This window comes from Anomaloglossus baeobatrachus, chromosome 7 (assembly GCF_048569485.1).
Source record: "Anomaloglossus baeobatrachus isolate aAnoBae1 chromosome 7, aAnoBae1.hap1, whole genome shotgun sequence".
Lineage (NCBI taxonomy): Eukaryota > Metazoa > Chordata > Amphibia > Anura > Aromobatidae > Anomaloglossus > Anomaloglossus baeobatrachus.
Genome location: NC_134359.1, coordinates 229,339,752 through 229,360,725, shown reverse-complemented (window position 1 = coordinate 229,360,725; position 20,974 = coordinate 229,339,752). Strand labels below are relative to the sequence as shown.

The 20,974-nt window shown below is 47.7% G+C and overlaps 1 protein-coding gene across 2 annotated transcripts in view; it reads left to right on the top strand.

Moving 5' to 3' along the window:
- The window catches only part of LOC142245318 (DNA repair endonuclease XPF-like), a 60,061-nt gene that overhangs the window by 19,189 nt on the left and 19,898 nt on the right, over positions 1–20,974 (top strand). For both annotated transcript variants that reach the window (XM_075317940.1, XM_075317939.1), the window contains exons 4-5: positions 626–745; positions 11,440–11,550. In XM_075317940.1, the coding sequence (XP_075174055.1) occupies positions 626–745; positions 11,440–11,550 (231 nt within the window). The remainder of the gene's footprint in view (positions 1–625; positions 746–11,439; positions 11,551–20,974) is intronic.

Sequence of the window (20,974 nt, the reverse complement as noted above, 5' to 3'; positions counted from 1 at the left end):
ACCACCCCTATGACGCATATCTCCCCTCCAAGACGTGTCCAACGACCATTTTATTAATATATATATATATATATATATATATATATATATATATATATAATGTGTATAATAACAAATATTTATCTATCTCTCTAGAAGTTTATTGGGGTGTGACGTGGCACTTACAGCTTAGGTGTCAGACTGTATTTCCTGCTATTTATCGGAACCAGTGACATGTCTGTGAACCGGAGAAGTGTCGTTATGCAAAAAGTACAGTATGATGTTGAGACGCTATAGGTGTGTAATCACGCCACAATGCAATTCCAGAGAAAAAATATATATATATTTTTGTAAATATTTATCTGAATCTGGCAGTGCATTGGGGAGGAGCTGTAAGTGCATCGTCACACCCAAATACACTTCCAAAGATATACAGTATATACAGAACTATAAAACGTAATTTCCCGCTGCTGGACCATTGCTGTGGCGTCACAAAGGGATCAATTTGTCTTATCTTTTAAAAGCCTAGACGTTCGTGAGGTTCCCTTTTTAAGAATATTTATGAATATAAAACAGAGTTGGGTGCTTTTAAAAGCATTAAATAATGCTATTAAAATATATTTTCTTCTTTTGCTCCCCCTGTAAGGTTGGCTGTTTCTTGACTCAAGTACGTCCATGTTTGTTCATGCCCGAGGCCGGGTATACCGTGTTCCTGACTCGAAATCTACAAAAAAATGTAAAACAATGGAAACAAATGACAAGCAGGGTAAGAAACGAAAAGCTTTAACTGTGCAGGCTGTGTTCTTATAAATTAAATTGCAAATGTATCTGTTCTTTGGGCCTTTTCTATTAAGTTATATCCCTTCAAAAGAATTGCTGTTGATGTCCAAGCTCTGATGATAGGCATGGGAAGAATCTAGGCTATTTTTTGTTGGCATATGACTTGATTAATGTGCAAATATGAAGAAGGGGACAGGGTGACCGCTCAGTTTATAAGCCAAGTCAGCCTTTTTCATGGCTGATGTGTAGACAGAAAAGGGGCTGGCTTGGCTGTAACCGAACAATCCGGTTGGCTTCGTAAGGCTATGTGCGCACACTGCGTTTTTTCACATTTTTTGGGTGCAGTTTTCGTCTCAAAACTGCATGAATTTCATTCTCCAGCAAAGTCTGAGATTTAATTTTTGCTGTCCGCACAGTGCAGTTTTGGGTTCGTTTGTTTTTTTTTGTTTGCTGCATTTTTGTGGTGACCACAAAGATGCAGCATGTCAATTTTTTTGCGTTTTTCCCTGCGTTTTTCGCCCATTGAATGTAATGGAGAAAAACATAGCAAAAAAACGCACATATAACATAACATGCTTTTTTAATGCGTTTTTTTCATAGATGCGTTTTTATGCGGGTTTTTTTTTTGGGTCTAGCAAAAAAAAACGCAGCGTGCGCACATAGCCTAATAGTTCTTTAGTGCACTTGCTACCACTCGGTAACCATTCTGGAGACCACAAACTGGGAATCTAACCTGTCAATACTTTGTGGGATTCAAGGGTGAAGAAATGTGACATCAGAGAGGAAGTTTAGACTTCAGTTTGGAAGCTGGTTTGTCATTAGGCACATCATTGGGAGCTACGTTTTTGCCTCCAATCTTCAGGAGTCATAACTTTTTTTTTTTTTTTTTTTATACTTACATGTTTGTATGAGGTCTGGCTTACTGGAGAAATCATATTTTTCGAGAGCATTGTTTATGGGATTACATATAAATCTCTGTGTATTGTGGGTATGTATGTTTACGTAGATATATGTGAGTGGGTGTGTAAATAATATAAAATAATGAACAAAGTCATGTGTATGCCTAGAATGTGTAGGCTTTTTATTGTTATGAATATGTACACACCCTTGGAGAAAGCCACGGTAAAACGCGTCAGGGTGTCCCATAGGTAAGGCTTTGTTAATATGTTGTAATGTGGCACATTTTGTATGCTGTACCTGGCAATCTTTACATAGCAATCTATCAGGTTGGTGATATATTGTTATAGATCACCTACTGCAATTTTTATTTAATTTTTTTTTTTCCTTATATTAATTTCTGATACTTTTTTTTTTTTTTTTTTTTATGAATATCACATCCTGATGGCAACAAAATATATATATCAGAAGCTATCAGTAATATGTATGTGTTCTGGAATAGCTTTTTCATGCATCACTGCTGTGCACCTGTTTTTAGATATATTTAATATATTTTTTTATTTTTCAATAAAGATGATTTCTTGTTAAACCAATTTCAGTGTAGTCTTTATAGGTTTATATGTTACGAATATGTACTAAAATGCACTTATTAAATGAATAAAACAATTTGGGGGGGGTCAGGACTTTTTACTTAAAGAGCTATTTATGTAATCTGTCCCCCAAGAGATAATGAAAGTGCTCCCAAGCCCAAGATAACATTTGGATTTCATCTTTTTTGATGTGTGTGTGTGTGTGTGTTATGTATATGTGTATATATCCTCGCGATCACCACCCTACGTCTAGATTCTTTTGGATAATGCGTCCTTCATCATCCACATAGTGTCTTCCATTACGCTCCTGCGCACTTCTCTGTGCCCGGCTGAGCGCAGAGTTAAACGCTCTAATGCGCAGGTGCAGGGAAAGGTCAATGACCGCCCACACATCCACACTACAATACTTTGATTTGCCCTCAATAGGACAGAGAGAAGTGTGTGTGCACAGGAGAACAAAGGAGGACACTGTTGATGACACAGAATGCATCATATGAAGAAACAGAAGTTCCAGGCGGCACACAATCCAAAGTGCACGTGTCCAAGGAAGGCATCAACAGTATAACTAATACAAAGGATCGGCACTCGAAATCTTCTGGAATATTTTTAGACTTTATTCCATCATATCATACAGGCGTAAAATAACGCGTTTCGGCTAATAGTGAGCCTTTTCTTTATCGTTCCTTTGGGAGACCCAGACCATGGGTGTTTAGCTTCTGCCTCCGGAGGACACACAAAGTACTACACTTAAAATTGTAGCTCCTCCCTCTGAGCTTATACACCCCCTGACGAGCAGACTCAGCCAGTTTATCGCTTTGTGTTCAGGTGGCATACATCCACACATGCATTCTCATCTGATTTGTTTGATTTTTGGAAAGAGTTTGAAGAAAAGCGGGTCCACATCTGGACTCCCGGCATGTCCCTTCTCACCCCACTGTGTCGGCGGTGTTGTTAAGGTTGATTTCCAAGGCTGGAGCCTTACATGCCGCGCTCCTTCACCATCCCTCATGGGCTCTGGCTTGAAGTGGGAGCCAGCACGGTCTCCATGCCTAGCAGGAGACCGGTCTCCATCCGCAGCCCTTCAGGACCCTGCTGGACCGGAGCACTCATCCCCAGGGACTTGGCCCTGCGTCTCAGCAAGCTAAGTACCTGAGACGTTTATATATTGGGGGTCCCTGTACTTTATTGTTGTGGGAGAGTGTGCTTATTATGTGTTCTGACATTTCCGGCGGGTTCTCTGGCTGTCGCCTGAGAACCGCGCCGATGGTGCCTGCGCGCCGGCCGCGCCGCTCAAATTTAGGCCCCGGCTTCGCCGGAGGCCTAGTTTCGGTTTCACTGCCCTCGCATGTCACTCATGCAGAGGGACAGGCTCGGCTCCGCCCGGCGGCTGTTCTGTACAGGGGAGGGACACTCCCCACTGCAGTGTGTGTCCCCTCCCCTGTAGGTCTCTGTAGCCCTCCAGATCCCGCTCCTCAAGCAAGTCCCGCCCCCTCTCTTCGCTCCGGCGGCCATTTTCTCAGCGTTCTCTCTGCGATCAGTCATTGCAGCGCTGGTCTGCAGCATCTCTGCTGAGGTGCTGTACTTGGGGGTCCGGGCTTCGGGATCTGGAGGGCACACAACACCGCTCCAGCGGTCTGGTAAGCCACAACCGGTCTCCGGTTGTGGACCTCTGATTATACTCTCTGGGGTTCATTCTCTGGCAGAGCCCTCACTCCAGCAGCATGTCTCATACGAGGAGCAAGGCTCCAAAGCTTTATTCAGTATGCACTGCATGTAAGCTCCTGCTGCCTGAACCGAGCATCTTCCCACATTGTGATGCCTGCTCTAACCTGGCGGTGCCTCAGCCTGGAGTCTCACCCCCAGTGGTCTCTCAGGCTGCTCCTGCTCCTGTGGCTGAACCCCCGGCTTGGGTAGAATCTTTTTCTAGGTCTATCTCCCAGTCTTTTGCTGACTCCATGGGACTTCTGTCCAGGACTTTGCTGAACATGCATCAGCCCCCTTCACAGGGTGCCTCTGCTGCTAGGGGTCTCTCAGGACCGGAGCTCACAGAGGATTCATCATCTGGTCCCAGACCCCGTCCTCCTAAGAAGAGACGCAGGGTTCCCTCTCCTTCCTCGTCCCGCGGCTCTGATTCAGGAGCTGACTCGCAGGACGAGGAGGATGCCTTTATGGGGGGCTCTGAGGTTAACTCCATGTACCCCATTGATCTGTCCGAAAGTGACTCAGATGTTAGTGATTTGATTACTTCCATTAATTCTGTACTGGATCTCAATCCGCCAGTATCAGAGGAGCAACCCTCTCTGGCAGAAAAGCACCAGTTTACCTCGCCTAAGAGAGTAAAGAGTGTGTTTTTTAACCACTCCAGTTTTCAGGCCACTGTGACCAAGCCCAGGGCCTGTCCTGACAAACGCTTCCCAAAGCGTGGTTCTGATGACCGCTTTCCCTTTCCACCTGAGGTGGTCAAGGAGTGGGCTCATTCCCCAAAGGTAGACCCCCCGGTGTCTAGACTGTCAGCCCGGACCGTTGTGTCGGTGGCTGATGGCACCTCCCTTAAGGATTCCACTGACCGCCAGATTGACCTTCTGGCCAAATCCGTATATGAAGCGGCGGGGGCCTCGTTCTCCCCGACTTTTGCAGCAGTGTGGGCTCTCAAAGCCATCTCTGCTTCTCTAGAGGGGATGCATTCCCTCGCCAGGGAATCTATGCCCGAAATGGTTACCTTAACTTCCCAAGCTTCAGCTTTTTCATCCTATGCCATGTCTGCCATGCTGGAGGCTTCTCACCGCACTGTGGTGGCTTCGGCTAATTCCCTCGCTATCCGCAGGATCTTGTGGCTTCGAGAGTGGAAGGCAGATGCTTCTTCAAAGAAGTACCTTGCTGGGCTCCCTTTTGCTGGGTCCCGGCTGTTCGGTGAACAGCTGGATGAAATTATTAAGGAAGCTACTGGCGGGAAGAGTACTTCCATGCCACAAACCAAAACCAGGAAACCTGTCCAGGGCAGGAATCAGTCGAGGTTTTGTTCCTTTCGTTCCTCCAACTGGTCGTCCACTAAGCCCTCGGCCTCGTCCACTAACTCAGCCAAGGACCAGAAATCCAACTGGCGCCCAAAAGCGCTTCCACAGAAGACCGCAGGAGGTGCTGCCGCCAAGGCAGCCTCCTCGTGACTATCTGTCCGCGCCAGCAACGTCCTTAGTCGGTGGCAGGCTCTCCCACTTTGGCGACGCGTGGTTTCAACACGTCTCCGATCAGTGGGTGAGGGATATCATCTCCCACGGCTACAGGATAGAATTCTCTTCCAGCCCGCCAAACAGATTTTTTCTCTCAACTCCCCCCTGCTCCAAGGCCGCCGCCTTCTCACAGGTTGTGGCATCCTTGCAGGCCAACGGAGTAATTGTACCGGTTCCCGCCCGGGAACGGTTCAGAGGTTTCTACTCAAATCTCTTCCTAGTTCCCAAAAAGGACGGTTCCTTCCGGCCCATCCTGGATCTCAAGCTTCTCAACAAGCATGTTCAGGTGCGGCACTTTCGCATGGAGTCTCTGCGATCAGTCATTGCCTCAATGACCCAAGGGGATTTCCTGGCATCCATCGACATCAGAGATGCCTATCTGCATGTGCCAATTGCAGTTTCACACCAGCGTTGGCTACGTTTTGCAATCGGAGAAGATCATTTCCAATTCGTGGCTCTCCCCTTCGGGTTGGCCACAGCTCCTCGGGTATTCACCAAGGTCATGGCAGCAGTGATTGCGGTCCTGCACCTACAGGGGTTGGCAGTGATCCCTTACCTGGATGACCTTCTAGTCAAGGCTTCATCCAGCGCAGACTGTCAGCGGAGTGTCTCGCTCACTCTCGCCACTCTAGCCCAATTCGGGTGGCTTGTCAATCTGCCCAAATCCACTCTGACTCCGACCCAGAGTCTCACGTACCTAGGGATGCAGTTCGAGACTTTGCCGGCACTTGTGAAGTTGCCCTTAGTCAAACAGCAGTCCCTCCAACTGGCGGTGCGCTCTCTGCTGAGGCCCCGCCGTTATTCCCTCAGGCGCCTGATGCAGGTACTGGGTCAAATGGTGGCGTCAATGGAGGCTGTTCCCTTTGCCCAGTTCCATCTGCGTCCCCTGCAGCTGGACATTCTCCGCTGTTGGGACAAGCTGCCTTCCTCCTTGCACAGGTTAGTGGCTCTGTCGCCACAGGCCAGGAGCTCTCTTCAGTGGTGGCTTCGGCCCCTCTCTCCGTCCTGGGTGATCCTCACCACGGATGCCAGTCTATCCGGCTGGGGAGCGGTATGTCTCCACCACCGAGCGCAGGGCACTTGGACTCCGTCCGAGTCAGCCCTTTCGATCAATGTGCTGGAAACCAGAGCCGTGCTTCTGGCTCTCCTAGCTTTTCACCATCTGCTGGCAGGCAGGCACATCCGAGTCCAGTCAGACAACGCGACAGCGGTTGCCTACATCAATCACCAAGGCGGGACACGCAGCCGCCTGGCAATGTTGGAGGTACAACGCATCCTTCAATGGGCGGAGGACTCCAAGTCCACCATATCCGCAGTCCACATCCCAGGCGTGGAAAACTGGGAGGCAGATTATCTCAGCCGTCAAACCGTGGACAGTGGCGAGTGGACCCTGCACCCGGCAGTGTTTCAGTCAATCTGCCGCAAATGGGGCACTCCGGACGTGGATCTAATGGCATCCCGTCACAACAACAAAGTTCCTGTTTACGTGGCTCGCTCCCACGATCCTCAGGCATTCGCCGCGGACGCTCTGGTTCAAGACTGGTCCCAGTTTCGTCTGTCCTACGTGTTTCCCCCTCTAGCTCTCTTGCCCAGAGTCCTGCGCAAGATCAGAATGGAGGGCCGTCGAGTCATCCTCATTGCTCCGGACTGGCCCAGGCGAGCTTGGTACCCAGACCTGCTCCATCTGTCCGTAGAGGTGCCGTGGCATCTCCCGGACCGTCCAGACCTTCTCTCACAAGGTCCGTTTTTCCGCCTGAATTCTGCGGCTCTCAAATTGACGGCGTGGCTCTTGAGTCCTGGATCTTGACGGCTTCTGGTATTCCTCCTGAAGTCATCTCCACTATGACTCGGGCCCGTAAGTCTTCCTTCACCAAGATCTATCACAGGACTTGGAAAATTTTCCTGTCCTGGTGTCGCTCGTCTGGCCATCCTCCTTGGCCATTCTCCTTGCCGACCCTTCTGTCTTTTCTACAGTCCGGTCTGCAGCTGGGACTGTCCCTCAACTCTCTCAAGGGACAAGTCTCAGCTCTGTCAGTGCTGTTCCAGCGGCGTCTCGCCCGGCTGGCTCAGGTCCGCACCTTCATGCAGGGCGCGTCTCACATCATTCAGCCTTACCGGCGGCCCTTGGATCCCTGGGATCTTAATTTGGTTCTCACGGTTTTGCAGAAACCCCCCTTTGAGCCTCTTAGGGAGGTTTCTTTGTTTCGTCTTTCACAGAAAGTGGTCTTTCTGGTGGCCATAACTTCCCTCAGGAGAGTCTCCGATTTGGCTGAGCTCTCTTCGGAGTCACCTTTTTTGGTTTTTCATCAAGACAAGGTGGTTCTCCGTCCGACTCCGGACTTTCTTGGTCTCTCCTTTCCACCTTAACCAGGACATTACCCTACCTTCCTTTTGTCCGGCTCCTGTTCATCGCTTTGAAAAAGCGCTGCATACTCTGGATCTGGTGCGTGCTCTCCGGATCTATCTGTTTCGCACCGCTACTCTTAGGCGGTGCACTTCTCTTTTTGTGCTAACCACAGGTCGGCGCAAGGGCCTCTCTGCTTCTAAGCCGACCTTAGCCCGTTGGATTAGGTCGACCATTTCGGACGCCTACCAGTGTTCTCGGGTGCCTCCCCCGCCGGGGATCAAGGCACACTCCACCAGAGCTGTCGGTGCCTCTTGGGCTTTCAGGCACCAGGCTACGGCTCAACAAGTCTGTCAGGCTGCCACTTGGACTAGCCTGCATACCTTTTCAAAGCACTACCAAGTGCATGCTCATGCTTCGGCAGATGCGAGCTTGGGCAGACGCATCCTTCAAGCGGCTGTCGCCCATTTGTGAAGTTAGGTTATGCCTACTTCTTAGTTTTCTGTTTATTTCCCACCCAGGGACAGCTTTGAGACGTCCCATGGTCTGGGTCTCCCAAAGGAACGATAAAGAAAAAGAGAATTTTGTTTACTTACCGTAAATTCTTTTTCTTATAGTTCCGTATTGGGAGACCCAGCTCCCTCCCTGTTGCCTGTTGGCAATTTCTTGTTCCGCGTGTTATCACCGACTGTTGTCGTGGACAGAGTCTCCGGTTGTTCCGGTTCTTGCTCTGTTTTTACTTGTGGGTGGCTATTCTCCTTCAGCTTTTGCACTAAACTGGCTGAGTCTGCTCGTCAGGGGGTGTATAAGCTCAGAGGGAGGAGCTACACTTTTAAATGTAGTACTTTGTGTGTCCTCCGGAGGCAGAAGCTAAACACCCATGGTCTGGGTCTCCCAATACGGAACTATAAGAAAAAGAATTGACGGTAAGTAAACAAAATTCTCTTTTTTCACATCTATAGATTGTGTGTGTGTGTGTGTGTGTGTGTGTGTGTGTATATATGTGTGTGTGTGTGTGTGTGCGCATTCATTCAAACAATTAGTGGATTACTCCCTTTGTGACTGACCCACCTATCTCATCTGCATATTAAATTATTTAGTTTAAATTATGTTACTCAAATTTCCATATATGTGTCTCATTTCAATTAAATCAAAAACAAGCAGATTCACTAAGATGATGGTTCAATCACCATTACAACGGATTTAAACATATAAGAAAACTGTAGTTAAACAGGCTGTTGTTTAACTATAGTTTTCTTATATGTTTAAATCCGTTGTAATGGTGATTGAACCATCATCTTAGTGAATCTGCTTGTTTTTGATTTAAGTGAAATGAGACACATATATGGAAATTTGAGTAACATAATTTAACTAATTTAATATGCAGATGAGATAGGTGGGTCAGTCACAAAGGAAGTAATCCACTAATTGAATGAATGCACACACATATATATACAAACAATCTATAGATGTGAAAAAGGCTCACTATTAGCCGAAACGCGTTATTTTACGCCTGTATGATATCATATGTAATAAAGTATAAAAATATTCCAGAAGATTTGGAGTGCCGGTCGTTTGTATTAGTTATAGAATGCGTCATATACACCAAGCAAGACAGAGGACAGTGATCGCAAAGATAGTGGAAGCGCCAGATCAAGACCAGCAACGCAACTATTGAAAGGGACCGTTGAGCAGGTGAGTAGGTAACAGATTCCCTTTAAGGCCTTGTGCGCACTAAACAGAATTTCCCACGGTTTACCCGCGGATTTGCTGCATGTTTCGCTGCAGAAAATGTTCATAACATCCCTGCAGTGATTCACCAGCAAATCCTATGGTGAAAAAAAAATGCTGTGCGCGCTAGGCGGATTTTGACAGCTGCATGTTTTGCTGCGGGATTTCTGCAGCAAAAACAATTGCATGTCACTTCTTTTCCGCAGGTAGCTGCGAGACTGGCTACCGGAGGAATCTCCAGTTATGCCAGGCCTGGATTCCGTTACCTGAACTGAACTCCGGAGCTGTCACCTGAGCTCCGGAGTGCAGCGTAGACTAAACTGCAAGCGCCGAGTAATTGATTCCCCGGCAATTGCAGTTTAGTTCAGGCTGGGCTGATCTCCGGAGCTCAGGTGACGGCTGTAGAGAGGCCGGGCTGCACTCCGGAGCTGTCATCTGAGCTCCGGAGATCAGCCCGGCCTGAACTAAACTGCAATCGCCAGGGAATCAATCACTCGGCGCTTGCAGTTTAGTCTAGGCTGCACTCCGGAGCTCAGGTGAGAGCTCCGGAGTTCAGTGCAGGTAACCGCGGACAGGCCTGGTATTACTGGAGATTCCTCCAGTAGCCAGTCCGATGCTGGCTGCGGCATTTCCGCAACAAATCCACAACAAATCCGCAACAAATCCGCAGCAAAACGCAACAAACCACATGCGGATTTGGATGCAGATTTCGGTGCGGTATTTTCCCGCAGGTGCGGAAATCTTACTGAGCCTCCGGAATTTTCTTAAGAAAATTCATTTTGCACATCGCTCATGTCCTGTGGCGCTAACCTGTGCCTATAACCGAAGGCTTGAAGTCAGAAGTTATGTCACAAGCTCCCAATGCATCTCTGAGAACCAGAACGAGGTGCTCATAGACTTGTATTGATTTGTGACCTCCAGCGCTCTCCAAGAACAGTAGAGCTGCTGGCAGGTCACAAATTGCCAGAGGCCGACCAGAGTGACGCTGGAAACTGATTAAGACGGTAGTAGGTGAGCATAGTACATTTAAAGCATGACTCCAGCTGTGAAATAAACAAAAAAAAAACAACACTGGATTGGTGCTTTAAATACATGTTTATTATTGCCAATTTCCCCTGTAACTGGGGCTGCCATATTAGCAAACTCAGTACCCGGCAGCATCTGCTCCCTATTGGCCCCCAGCGTCGCATGATCACAAGGACGGGGTGTGGAAGCGCTGTTGTACAGAACTTGTTCAACTCTATATATCCAGCAATTGTGAAGGCACAACTGGTGGAAAATCTTTTCCGTTGGGGGTCCGGCCAGCCAGTTCTATGCTTCTACAGCTGCACAATATTCATGCAGTGACTTTCTAAAATATTATTGGTTCTGACTGTCTCTATATATTACGACATTGGGTGGTCTGCAAACACTTAAATGGGAACTCCATTATTACCTGCCGATACTGTAAAATAACAATCATAACTACTTGACTGCCCCCAGTCCTGATTACCGCTGCCTGTGTCCTCGTCAGGCTCTTTATCTTGTCTTTCATTGGGGGAGCATGTGACTGCTGTAGTCAATCAGTTCCCATTGATTGTTCACAGTGGTGACGTTCTGTCTGATCTAAGAGAGAAAACCTACTAGGACTCTCTCCTGACTCAGACGACCGGTGACCACTGCAGCCAGTCGGTGGCGATTGCGTAAATCTGTAACGTGACATGACACAGCCAACAGAAAAGGAAGCTGGGACAACGATGAGGGAATGGCCGGGAGTATGCGTTTTTATTTCTGACCACCATGCACTGATTTGTAAAATGAAAAAAGTTGTGTATTTACTGAACTATTTTTCATAACATACTTTTCGGTACAAAGCATAAATATCTTGTCTGATTTTAATTTCTATCATCAGATGGAAAGCGAGAGCTGGTGCTAGAGAGCAACCCCAAGTGGGAAGCTTTGAGTGAAGTTCTGAAAGAGATTGAAGAAGAGAACAAGGACAGTGATGCTGTAGGAGGGCCGGGTAAGATCGCTGTCTGCAAAATCTGACGGTTTCATTGTATGTGCACATGCAGCTTGGAATGGATTAAATAGGTGACAAATGTGGAAGAGACCTACAACAGATAGGTTATGCTGCAAATATTATAGACAACAACATGGCCTCAACTCCCATTATACACACACAATATGCAGAAGCAGTGTGTGAAAAACTAAGTACCCTCCTACTGCTTCCACGAGAACTATAGGGAACAGGTCAGGTGCAATATGCACCTAGACCCACAGACAGTTCTGGTTACATATTGCTAGTCCCTGCCTAACTGTCCCTGTATCTAGTAGTATACATAAAGAGATCTTTAGAAAAAGTGTTTCTAAAGATCCTTTATGAGATGCTAATGAGCGCTGGGATTAGTCGCAAGGGCTTTCAGTCTCCCGACTAGTCCACCATCTTACCATGTTAGCACACCCACAGGGGAATGCTAATATACTATTTAATGCCCAATGCCCAGCGCCGTCAGCCATCACGCATGTACCTGTGTCTGTTGTCACCGCCTCAGACGCCAGGTCCAGGGTCCATGCACATGATCAGAAGTTTCAGCACTTACAGTCATGCACACTATGAAGTCGGGTGAACGTGTCCCGGATTCAGAGAGGTCTAGTGCGCATGAGTGGAAGTGCCAGGACTTCTGATCATCCGCCTTGAGCCTAAACCCAGTGTATGAGGTGGTGACAAGGGACACAGGTAAGGGCTTCACTGCTGATAGCGCAAGGCAGTGGGCATTGAATAGCGTGTACACACGCCCCTGTGGGTGTGCTGACATGCTAAGAGGGTGGACTAGTCTGGGGACATAACGCCCTTGTGACTAGTCCCTGTACTCATTAGCATATAATAAAGGCTCTTTAGAAATACTTTTTTCTAAAGATCTCTATCTATGCTAATAGATACAGGGACGGTTAGGCAGGGAATAGAAATATGCAACCAGTACTGCTTGTAGATCTGGGTTTATAGGCGACCTGATAGGTTCCCTTTTAAATGGATCATGACATCAGAAAATGGCCTATTACCGTATTTTTCGCTTTATAAGACGCACCTGATTATAAGACGCACCCCCAAATTTGGTGAAGGAAAAAATAATTTATTCTTTTTTAATGTTAAATGGGGTCCATCTTATAATGCCAGTGTCCGTCTAACAAATCATATAGGGTATATGTCCCTCATAGCCCCCCATCCTAAAATTAGCCCCCTTAATCTGGATATGGCCACCTTATATTGAATATAGCCCCCTTGTGCTGGCACACATTCCCCTGTGCCGCCTATTGCCCCCTATGGATTGCACACATTCCCCTGTGCTGCCTGTGGCCCCCTATGGGTTGCACACATTCCCCTGTGCTGCCTGTGGCCCCCTATGGGTTGCACACATTCCCCTGTGCTGCCTGTGGCCCCCTATGGGTTGCACACATTCCCCTGTGCTGCCTGTGGCCCCCTATGGGTTGCACATGTTCCCCTGTGCTGCCTATGGCCCCCTATGGATTGCACATGTTCCCCTGTGCTGCCTATGGCCCCCTATGGATTGCACACGTTCCCCTGTGCTGCCTATGGCCCCCTATGGATTGCACACGTTCCCCTGTGCTGCCTATGGCCCCCTATGGATTGCACACGTTCCCCTGTGCTGCCTATGGCCCCCTATGGACTGCACACGTTCCCCTGTGCTGCCTATGGCCCCCTATGGACTGCACACAGTCCCCTGTGCTGCTATGGCCCCCTATGGACTGCACACAGTCCCCTGTGCTGCCTATGGCCCCCTATGGATTGCATACGTTCCCCTGTGCTGCCTATGGCCCCCTATGGATTGCATACGTTCCCCTGTGCTGCCTATGCCCCCCTATGGATTGCACACATTCCCCTGTGTTAGATATCGCCCCCATGCTGCTGCCCATAGTAAAATAAAACACTCTTTCCGTACTTCCTGCAGCGCTGATCTCCCTCCTGTCTCCCTCCGTGCTTCTATTCCTCCACTTCCTGGTTCTTGGTGCCGGTCATGTGATCGGCACAGCAGAGTGAGATCTCTGCGTGCCTGATCACAGTGGAAGCAGGGACACCGGGGAGAAACGCTGGAGGAGGCAAGTAAAGCTTTTTTATTTTAGGATGAGCAGCAGCATGGGGGCCATATCTAACACAGGGGGGGGCATGTGCCATCACAGTGGGACGCAGGCTCATATAATATGCACCGTTGCCCCAGCCCGTCACTGCGGTGCGGTTTCAGCACCACGGTGATGTACAGCGGCTGTGCATATTATATGAGCGGGAGCAGGAGATGTAACGCTGCCGCCCGCAGCGTTCACCTGCCCCCAGCAGGTGTGTGTGTGTGTGTATATATATATATATGTATATTATTTATATATATATATATATATATATATATATATATATATATATATATATATATATATATATATATATATATATATATATATATATATATATATATATATATATATATATATATATATATATATATAATGATATATATACACACACATCCCCTCCCCCCCGTATATTCGGCTTATAAGACGCTCCCCCTACTTTCCCCCAAAATTTGGGGGAACAAAAGTGCGTCTTATAAAGCGAAAAATACGGTAATTTAATCTCAGTCTTCTGCAGGAAATTACGTGAGAATTACAATGAGATTTGTTGTTAAGCTGTGTGTAATTGTTTTGCTATAATTGTCAAGTAAAATCTTGCCTTAGTGAGTACAAAAAAGTTACCCCGAGTTATTGGGGTGTTACAGTATACTGGCCGAGTCAGTGAGTCTTGATATGAAGAAACGTTTTTCTCTTTGATTGATCGCTTCAGCCAGATAACTTCAGAGCTGACGTCTTTGAAATTACGCTCAGAACGCCTCTGTCATGTGCAGCGAGCTAAAGTGTATACACCTCACCAAGCTCAACGCACTTAATGGAGTCCTGAGCCTAGAATATGCAAGTGTCCACAGTAGATTTCAAAGACGACTGTGCTGATGTCACCTGGCGGGAGCGATTCGAGTGAAAGGATGTTTCTTTAGACCATGACTGACTTGGCCATTGTATGTGATGACTCAAGCTATCGGTTTTCCACTTACAAGTTTATACTTAAGTATATCAAAACCACTACAAATATAGTTTAGCTACAAACAGTGTAATTATCATATACCTGCATGCAGGCATCTGGGATTAACTTACTAGGTAATATATTGATGTCAGGCTTCCTTTATAAGGGTAAGTAGCAGCCTTTTGCTCATAATCAAATGCCCTTGATTAATTGTTAGCAACTGATGTCTGTACAGAGTAGTGGAAATAAGTGATGCTATATACACAAGTAAATAAATAAGTATGACCATCTCTTTTCATGGCTGTGTTCACAAAATTTTTGCCTCAATCAAGGTAAAACGGCAACCTTTTTGCCTTGATTTTGGAAAATTGTGCCAAAACTATGTGTGTTTTGCACTGTGGCCATAACTTATGAGCGTAGAAGAAGCAGTTTGCTGGTCTGGAGCACTCGGACATGTGTTAACACAATGCCGAGGACAAATGATATCAGTAATGATCTCAGAAATAATTGTTGCTGCCCATCAGTCCAGGAAGGACTATCAGGCCATTTCAAAACAATTTGGATTCCATGATATTACATTGAAAAAGATTATTCACAAGTAGAAACATTCAGGGTAGTTGATAATCCTCTCAAGGATTAATGTCTCAGTAAACTCACCCCAAAGTCAGACTAAGCAATGCTCAGAGAAATTGCAAAAAAAAACAAGAGCTACAGTTCAGGCTCTAAAGGCCTCAGCTTGTAAAATATTCAAGCTGAGGCCTTTAGAGCCAAAGCTGTATCTCTTGGGTTTTTTGGAATTACTTTTGAGCATTGCCTAGTATGACCTTGGGGTGAGCTTCCAGGGACATTAAAGGGGACGTGTCAGCTGCAATATGCACCCAGCAACACGAGCAATTCTGTGTGCATATTTCCAAACCCTGCCTAACTGTCCCTGTATCTAGTAGCATAGATGAAGAGATCTTTAGAAAAAGTATTTCTAAAGATCCTTCATGATATGCTAATGAGCGCAGGGACTAGTCGCAAGGGCGTTATTTCCCCCAACTAGTCCGCCCTCTTAGCATGTTAGCATGCCCACAGAAGCATCCCACAGGGGAAGTCCCAGCACTTCCGGTCATGCGCACTATGAAGCAGGTGTACACGTCCCGGCTTCAGAGAGGTCTAGTGCGTATGACTGGAAGTGCAATGATGCACTTTTGATCATGCACACTGACCCTACACTAGCGTTCTGAAGCGGTGACAACAGACACAGGTACACCCGTCGCCATCGATGATGCTGGGCATTGAATAGCATGTTAGCAGACCCCTGTGGGCGTGCTAAGAGGGCGAGACTAGTGGGGGAAATAACACCCTTGTGACTAGTCACTGCGCTCATTAGCATATCATGAAAGATCTTTGAAATACTTTTTCTAAAGATCTATAAATCTAAAGATTTATCTATGCTGCTAGATACTGGGACAGTTAGACAGGGATTAGCAATGTGGTTCTGGGTGCATATTGCACTTGACAGGTTCCATTTAATTCTTGGAAAGATTAGCAACTATCCTGAATGTTTTCCACTTGTGAATAATTTTTTCACTGTAAAATGATGGAGTCTGACTTGGCAGCCTGGGTAAAATTTGCAATGGTGCATCTGAGCAAGCTGCAGCACCTCTAGAACAATGTCTTTTGAGCAGATGAGACTAAAGTCGATATTTGGCCATAATGTGCTGCACCATGTTTGGTGAAAGCCAAACACACTGTATTGGCACAAACCTCTCATACTAACAGTCAAGCATGGTGGTGGCGGGGTGATGAGTTGGACTTGTTTTTTAGCCACAAGTTATTCAACCCACTTTGCAGATTAGAGCTTATTAGCAAAGTTTCTGCATTTCCAATTTTCATGTGACTCTATTTTCACTCGAGTTCCTATTTAAACTTTTAGAAAGTGCATCTATATATTAAGGTTTGAGAACCTAATTTACTGCCAAATCCTAAAATCGTTCCTCGTTTTATTTTGTCCTCGCACTGCAGTTTTCAGAAACTTTCCTTCTTAAGTGAATTCTCTATTCTAACATCTGGCACCAAGACTGTTAAATGAGAAGTTATATTTTTAGCATTAACCTGACAGAGTGTTATGAAGTGCAAGATCGCATATCCGCCTTCTTCTGGCATGTTTTCCCAAGGAGCGGTGCATTATTTGTTTAAATATCTGCAATCAAGATCAGTCCCATTAAACCAGATTGAGAATAAGACCGAATTTCTGTAATTATGTGCTCCACCTCTGATCTGTCTTGGAGGTTATGGCTGACATGCCTATGGTATCTTTGGATCTCGTTTCTGTTCAGTATGTACTCAGATTTGTTGCGTAAAAGATTTATTGTGGGAATTGGGAAATCCAGAATCCGAAGCAAATTACAGAAGTTTTTGCATAGAAGCATCGGTGGGTGACTGTAGTTGTGGGGTTTTCTTCTTTGTTTTGTTTTTTAATGCTTTGCTGCTTTTCACAAATCAAATCAACAAGCAAATCGGCATCAAAATCTGCACTGTTTTTTTTTGGGATTTTCCTGCAGGATTATTTGTATTTACTCTGACCAACAGCAATTTATCTAGATGGGAAGTATCAAAAATGTTCATGACCATTGAAGAGTGATCTACAGGGCACTCCATGAAATACTGGAGCAGCCACTGGTCACAAATTGCCAAAGCCTGATGGAGAGGCAGAGGTTGAAGTCACAAGGAGGTGGAGTATCAGAAAGTTGTTAGGGGACTTGCTTTTTTTTTTTTTTGCACCACTCCAGCTGTGCAATAAAAAAAAGCACGCTGAAGTGGTGCTTTATGTTCAAAGAAACACTTCCATCAACATTTTTTATCATCTTAATATATTGCAATCATATTATATAGCACTGTGTACTTACACTTGCTCATTTTGCCTTTCTTCAGCGCTCTATTGGGAGACCCAGACGATTGGGGTATAGCTACTGCCTCCGGAGGCCACACAAAGCACTACACTAAAAAGTGCAAGGCCCCTCCCCTTCTGGCTATACCCCCCCGTGGTGTCACGGGTTCTCCAGTTTTCAAGCTTTGTGCGAAGGAGGTCAGACATCCATGCATAGCTCCACAGATTTTAGTCAGCAGTAGCTGCTGACTATTTCGGATGGAAGAAAAGAGGGCCCATATAGGGCCCCCAGCATGCTCCCTTCTCACCCGTTGATGGTGTTGTAAGGTTGAGGTACCTATTGCTGGTACGGAGGCTGGAGCCCACATGCTGCTTTCCTTCCACATCCCCCTGGGGGGCTCTGAGGAAGTGGGATCCTGCCGGCCTCAAAGCTCTGACGCCGGGCTCCATCCACAGACCTATTTGAACCTGCTGGATACGGAGCTGGAGTACCGTTCAGGGATTTGGCCCTGCACCATTACAGGTACTCTGTGTCCCCGGTCACACGGACACAGCACACTCCAGACTTGCTGGGTGTGCTAGTGCGCCGGGGACAGTAATGGGTTACAGTCACTGCAGCTTTGCTGAGTGACTTTGTGTTTTGGGAACTACCGCGCCGGACGCTCCGGGAGCGGCGGCGCGGCTGGGACTTGTAGTTCGCCGGGGACTGGGCGCCGACCGCGCTTTTACGGCGGCGGCGCTTATAAATCCAGTCCCCGGCTTCTGCGGCCTAGTGCCGCTTCGTTCCCGCCCCCTCCCTGTCACTCAGGGAAGGGGACAGACGCTGAGCAATCAGCAGCGCCGAGGGCTGGAGCGTTATTTACATGCTCCAGCCCTCTCACTGCACACTGTCGGACGCCGGATTCCCGCTCTGCCTTGGGGCACGCCCACGGCCCGCCCCTCCTCACATGAGCTGGGGAAGAAGCCGGCAGCCATTACTGCAGTCCGAGCTCGGACTTTCGGCAACCAGGCAGGACGGTGGCGACATACACCCGCTTATAGGCGGGCGGTAAGCGGCACACATAGTGCTGACCACAATATATACTGCAGTGTGTACATGTGTTGTTTTTAACTGCATAGGTCGCTATATGCCCGCTTGGGGAGCGACACATCAGCAGCAGGAAAGCAGGTGTGCTAAGGCACAGGCTTTCTAGGCTGCTTGTATTGCACGACTGAGGTGTTCATTTGTGTTTATGCTTATATGCTATACATTGCACTGTACAGTCGCTAGTCTTAGCTATATTCTCCTGGAATGGCTAGACTACAGCAGCAGAAAACCAAGGGTGCTGGGGCACAGGTTTTTTTCTATGCTGCTTGTATTGCATGGGCTGCAGTGTGCATTTGTACTTGTGCTTGTATGCTATACATTGCACTGTATGGTCACTCTTCTGGGCTATATTCCCCTAGATGACTAGTCTACAGCAGCAGAAGAGCTGGGGTGCCAGGGCACAGGCTTCTATGCTGCTTGTATTGCATGTGCTGCAGTGTAAATTTGTACTTGTGCTTGTATGCTATACATTGCACTGTAGGGTCACTCTTCTGGGCTATATTCCCCTAGATGACTAGTATACAGCAGCAGAAGAGCAGGGGTGCCAGGGCACAGGCTTCTATGCTGCTTGTATTGCTTGTGCTGCAGTGGTCATTTGGACTTTATGCCTGTATGCTATACATTGCACTGTACGGTCACCAATCTTGGCTATATACTTCTAGATAGCTAGTCGGCAGCGGCAAAAAAGTAACACAGATTTTCAGTGCTGTTTTTACTACATGGGATGCTGTTCATGACACCGTCCCATTGTGTGCATGCTCCCCTGTAGCACGTCGTCTGCCGGGGTCTCTAGCACTTCGTCTGCCGGGGTCTCTACTAGTCGTGGCCAAAGAAACCACCTGTCAACCCTGTCCATGGACAGGGACGGAGTAGTCATAATATAGAGACTTGCAGTCCAGACAGGCCATGGGCAATCTACTTGACCAAAAGGCAGCTCTTCAGGGCTTTGATACTGACATCGCTCTCAATCCGGATACACCGGGTGGTAACGCCATACGGAATGATCCTATACCGTCCATCAATGGAAGGTTGGATCTTTCTCCCTCAGCTCCCCCAGTGGAGATAGGAGACGAACAGGAGAAGTCCCTTTTCAGTATCTCACACAGATATTGAGTATTTTTCTGGCCACGCTGACTTCAGAGAAGCAGTCCAGGAACACCACGCTTACCAGATAAGCGTCTTCTCCAAACGTTTTTAGGATACACGTTATCCCTTTTCCCCTGACGTGGTCAGCGCTGGACCCAGGGTCCAAAGGTGGATTCTCCAATCTCCAGGCTTGCATCTAGAGCCATAGTTGCACTGGAGATGGGGCTTCATTTAAAGATGCCATTCACAGACAGATGGACTCTGGTTGAAATCTGTCTAGGAAGCTATCGGCGTGTCGGTTGCTCCGGCATCCACAGCCGTATAGGCAACCTAACCTTTTCAGCTGTTCTTGCGCAGCTGGCCTTGAGCACAGGGACATCTGTACCGCAGAGGCGTCCGTAACCCCGCAATGTCTGCACTGCGACTTACCCTGTTAATACTGTCCTAAAAGTACAGTCGAGGTTTCGGTCCTTCCCAAGCTCCGGCAGGTCCCAATTGTCCTCGTGCAAAAGGGCTACAAAACCTCAGACGGGCTCAGATTCCGGCCGGGCTCAATCACGCCCAAGGAAGGCAGTCGGAGGAACCGCTACCAAGGCGGTCTCCTCAGGACTCTCAGCTCTCTCTCTCTCTCCGCATCCGCGGTTGATGGCAGACTCCCCCGCCTTTGGCGACATTTAGCTGCCACAGGTCACAGACCGGTGGGTGACGGACATTGTGCTCACGTGCACAGGACAGTGTTCTGTTCTCGTCCTCCAACTCCATTCTTCAGAACGGCCCCACCCCCCACCGAGCAGATGCCCTGCTGCAGGCGGTGGACGCTCTAAGAGCAGAAGGAGTGGTGATCCCTGTCCCCCCTCAGGAACGAGGGCGAGGGTTTGTACTCCAATCTCTTTGTGGCTCCAAAAAAGGACGGTTCCTTCCGTCCTGTTCTGGTCCTGAAACTGCTCAACGAGCATGCGAACGCCAGGCGGTTCCGGATGGGATCCCTCCGGTCCGTCATTGCCTCAATGTCTCGAGGAGACTTCCTTGCCTCAACAGACATCAAAAATGCCTATCTCCACGTGCCAATTGCTACGGAGCACCAACGTTTTCTACGTTTTGTGATAGGAGACGAACATCTTCAGTTCGTAGCTCTGCCATTCAGTCTGGCGACAGCCCCACGGGTGTTCACCAAGGTCATGGCAGCAGTGGTAGCAGTCTTGCACTCTCAGGGACACCCGGTGATCCCGTACTTGGACGATCTACTCGTCAAAGCACCCTCCCTCGAGGCATGCCAACGCAGCCTGAATGTTACGCTGGAGACTCTCCAGACT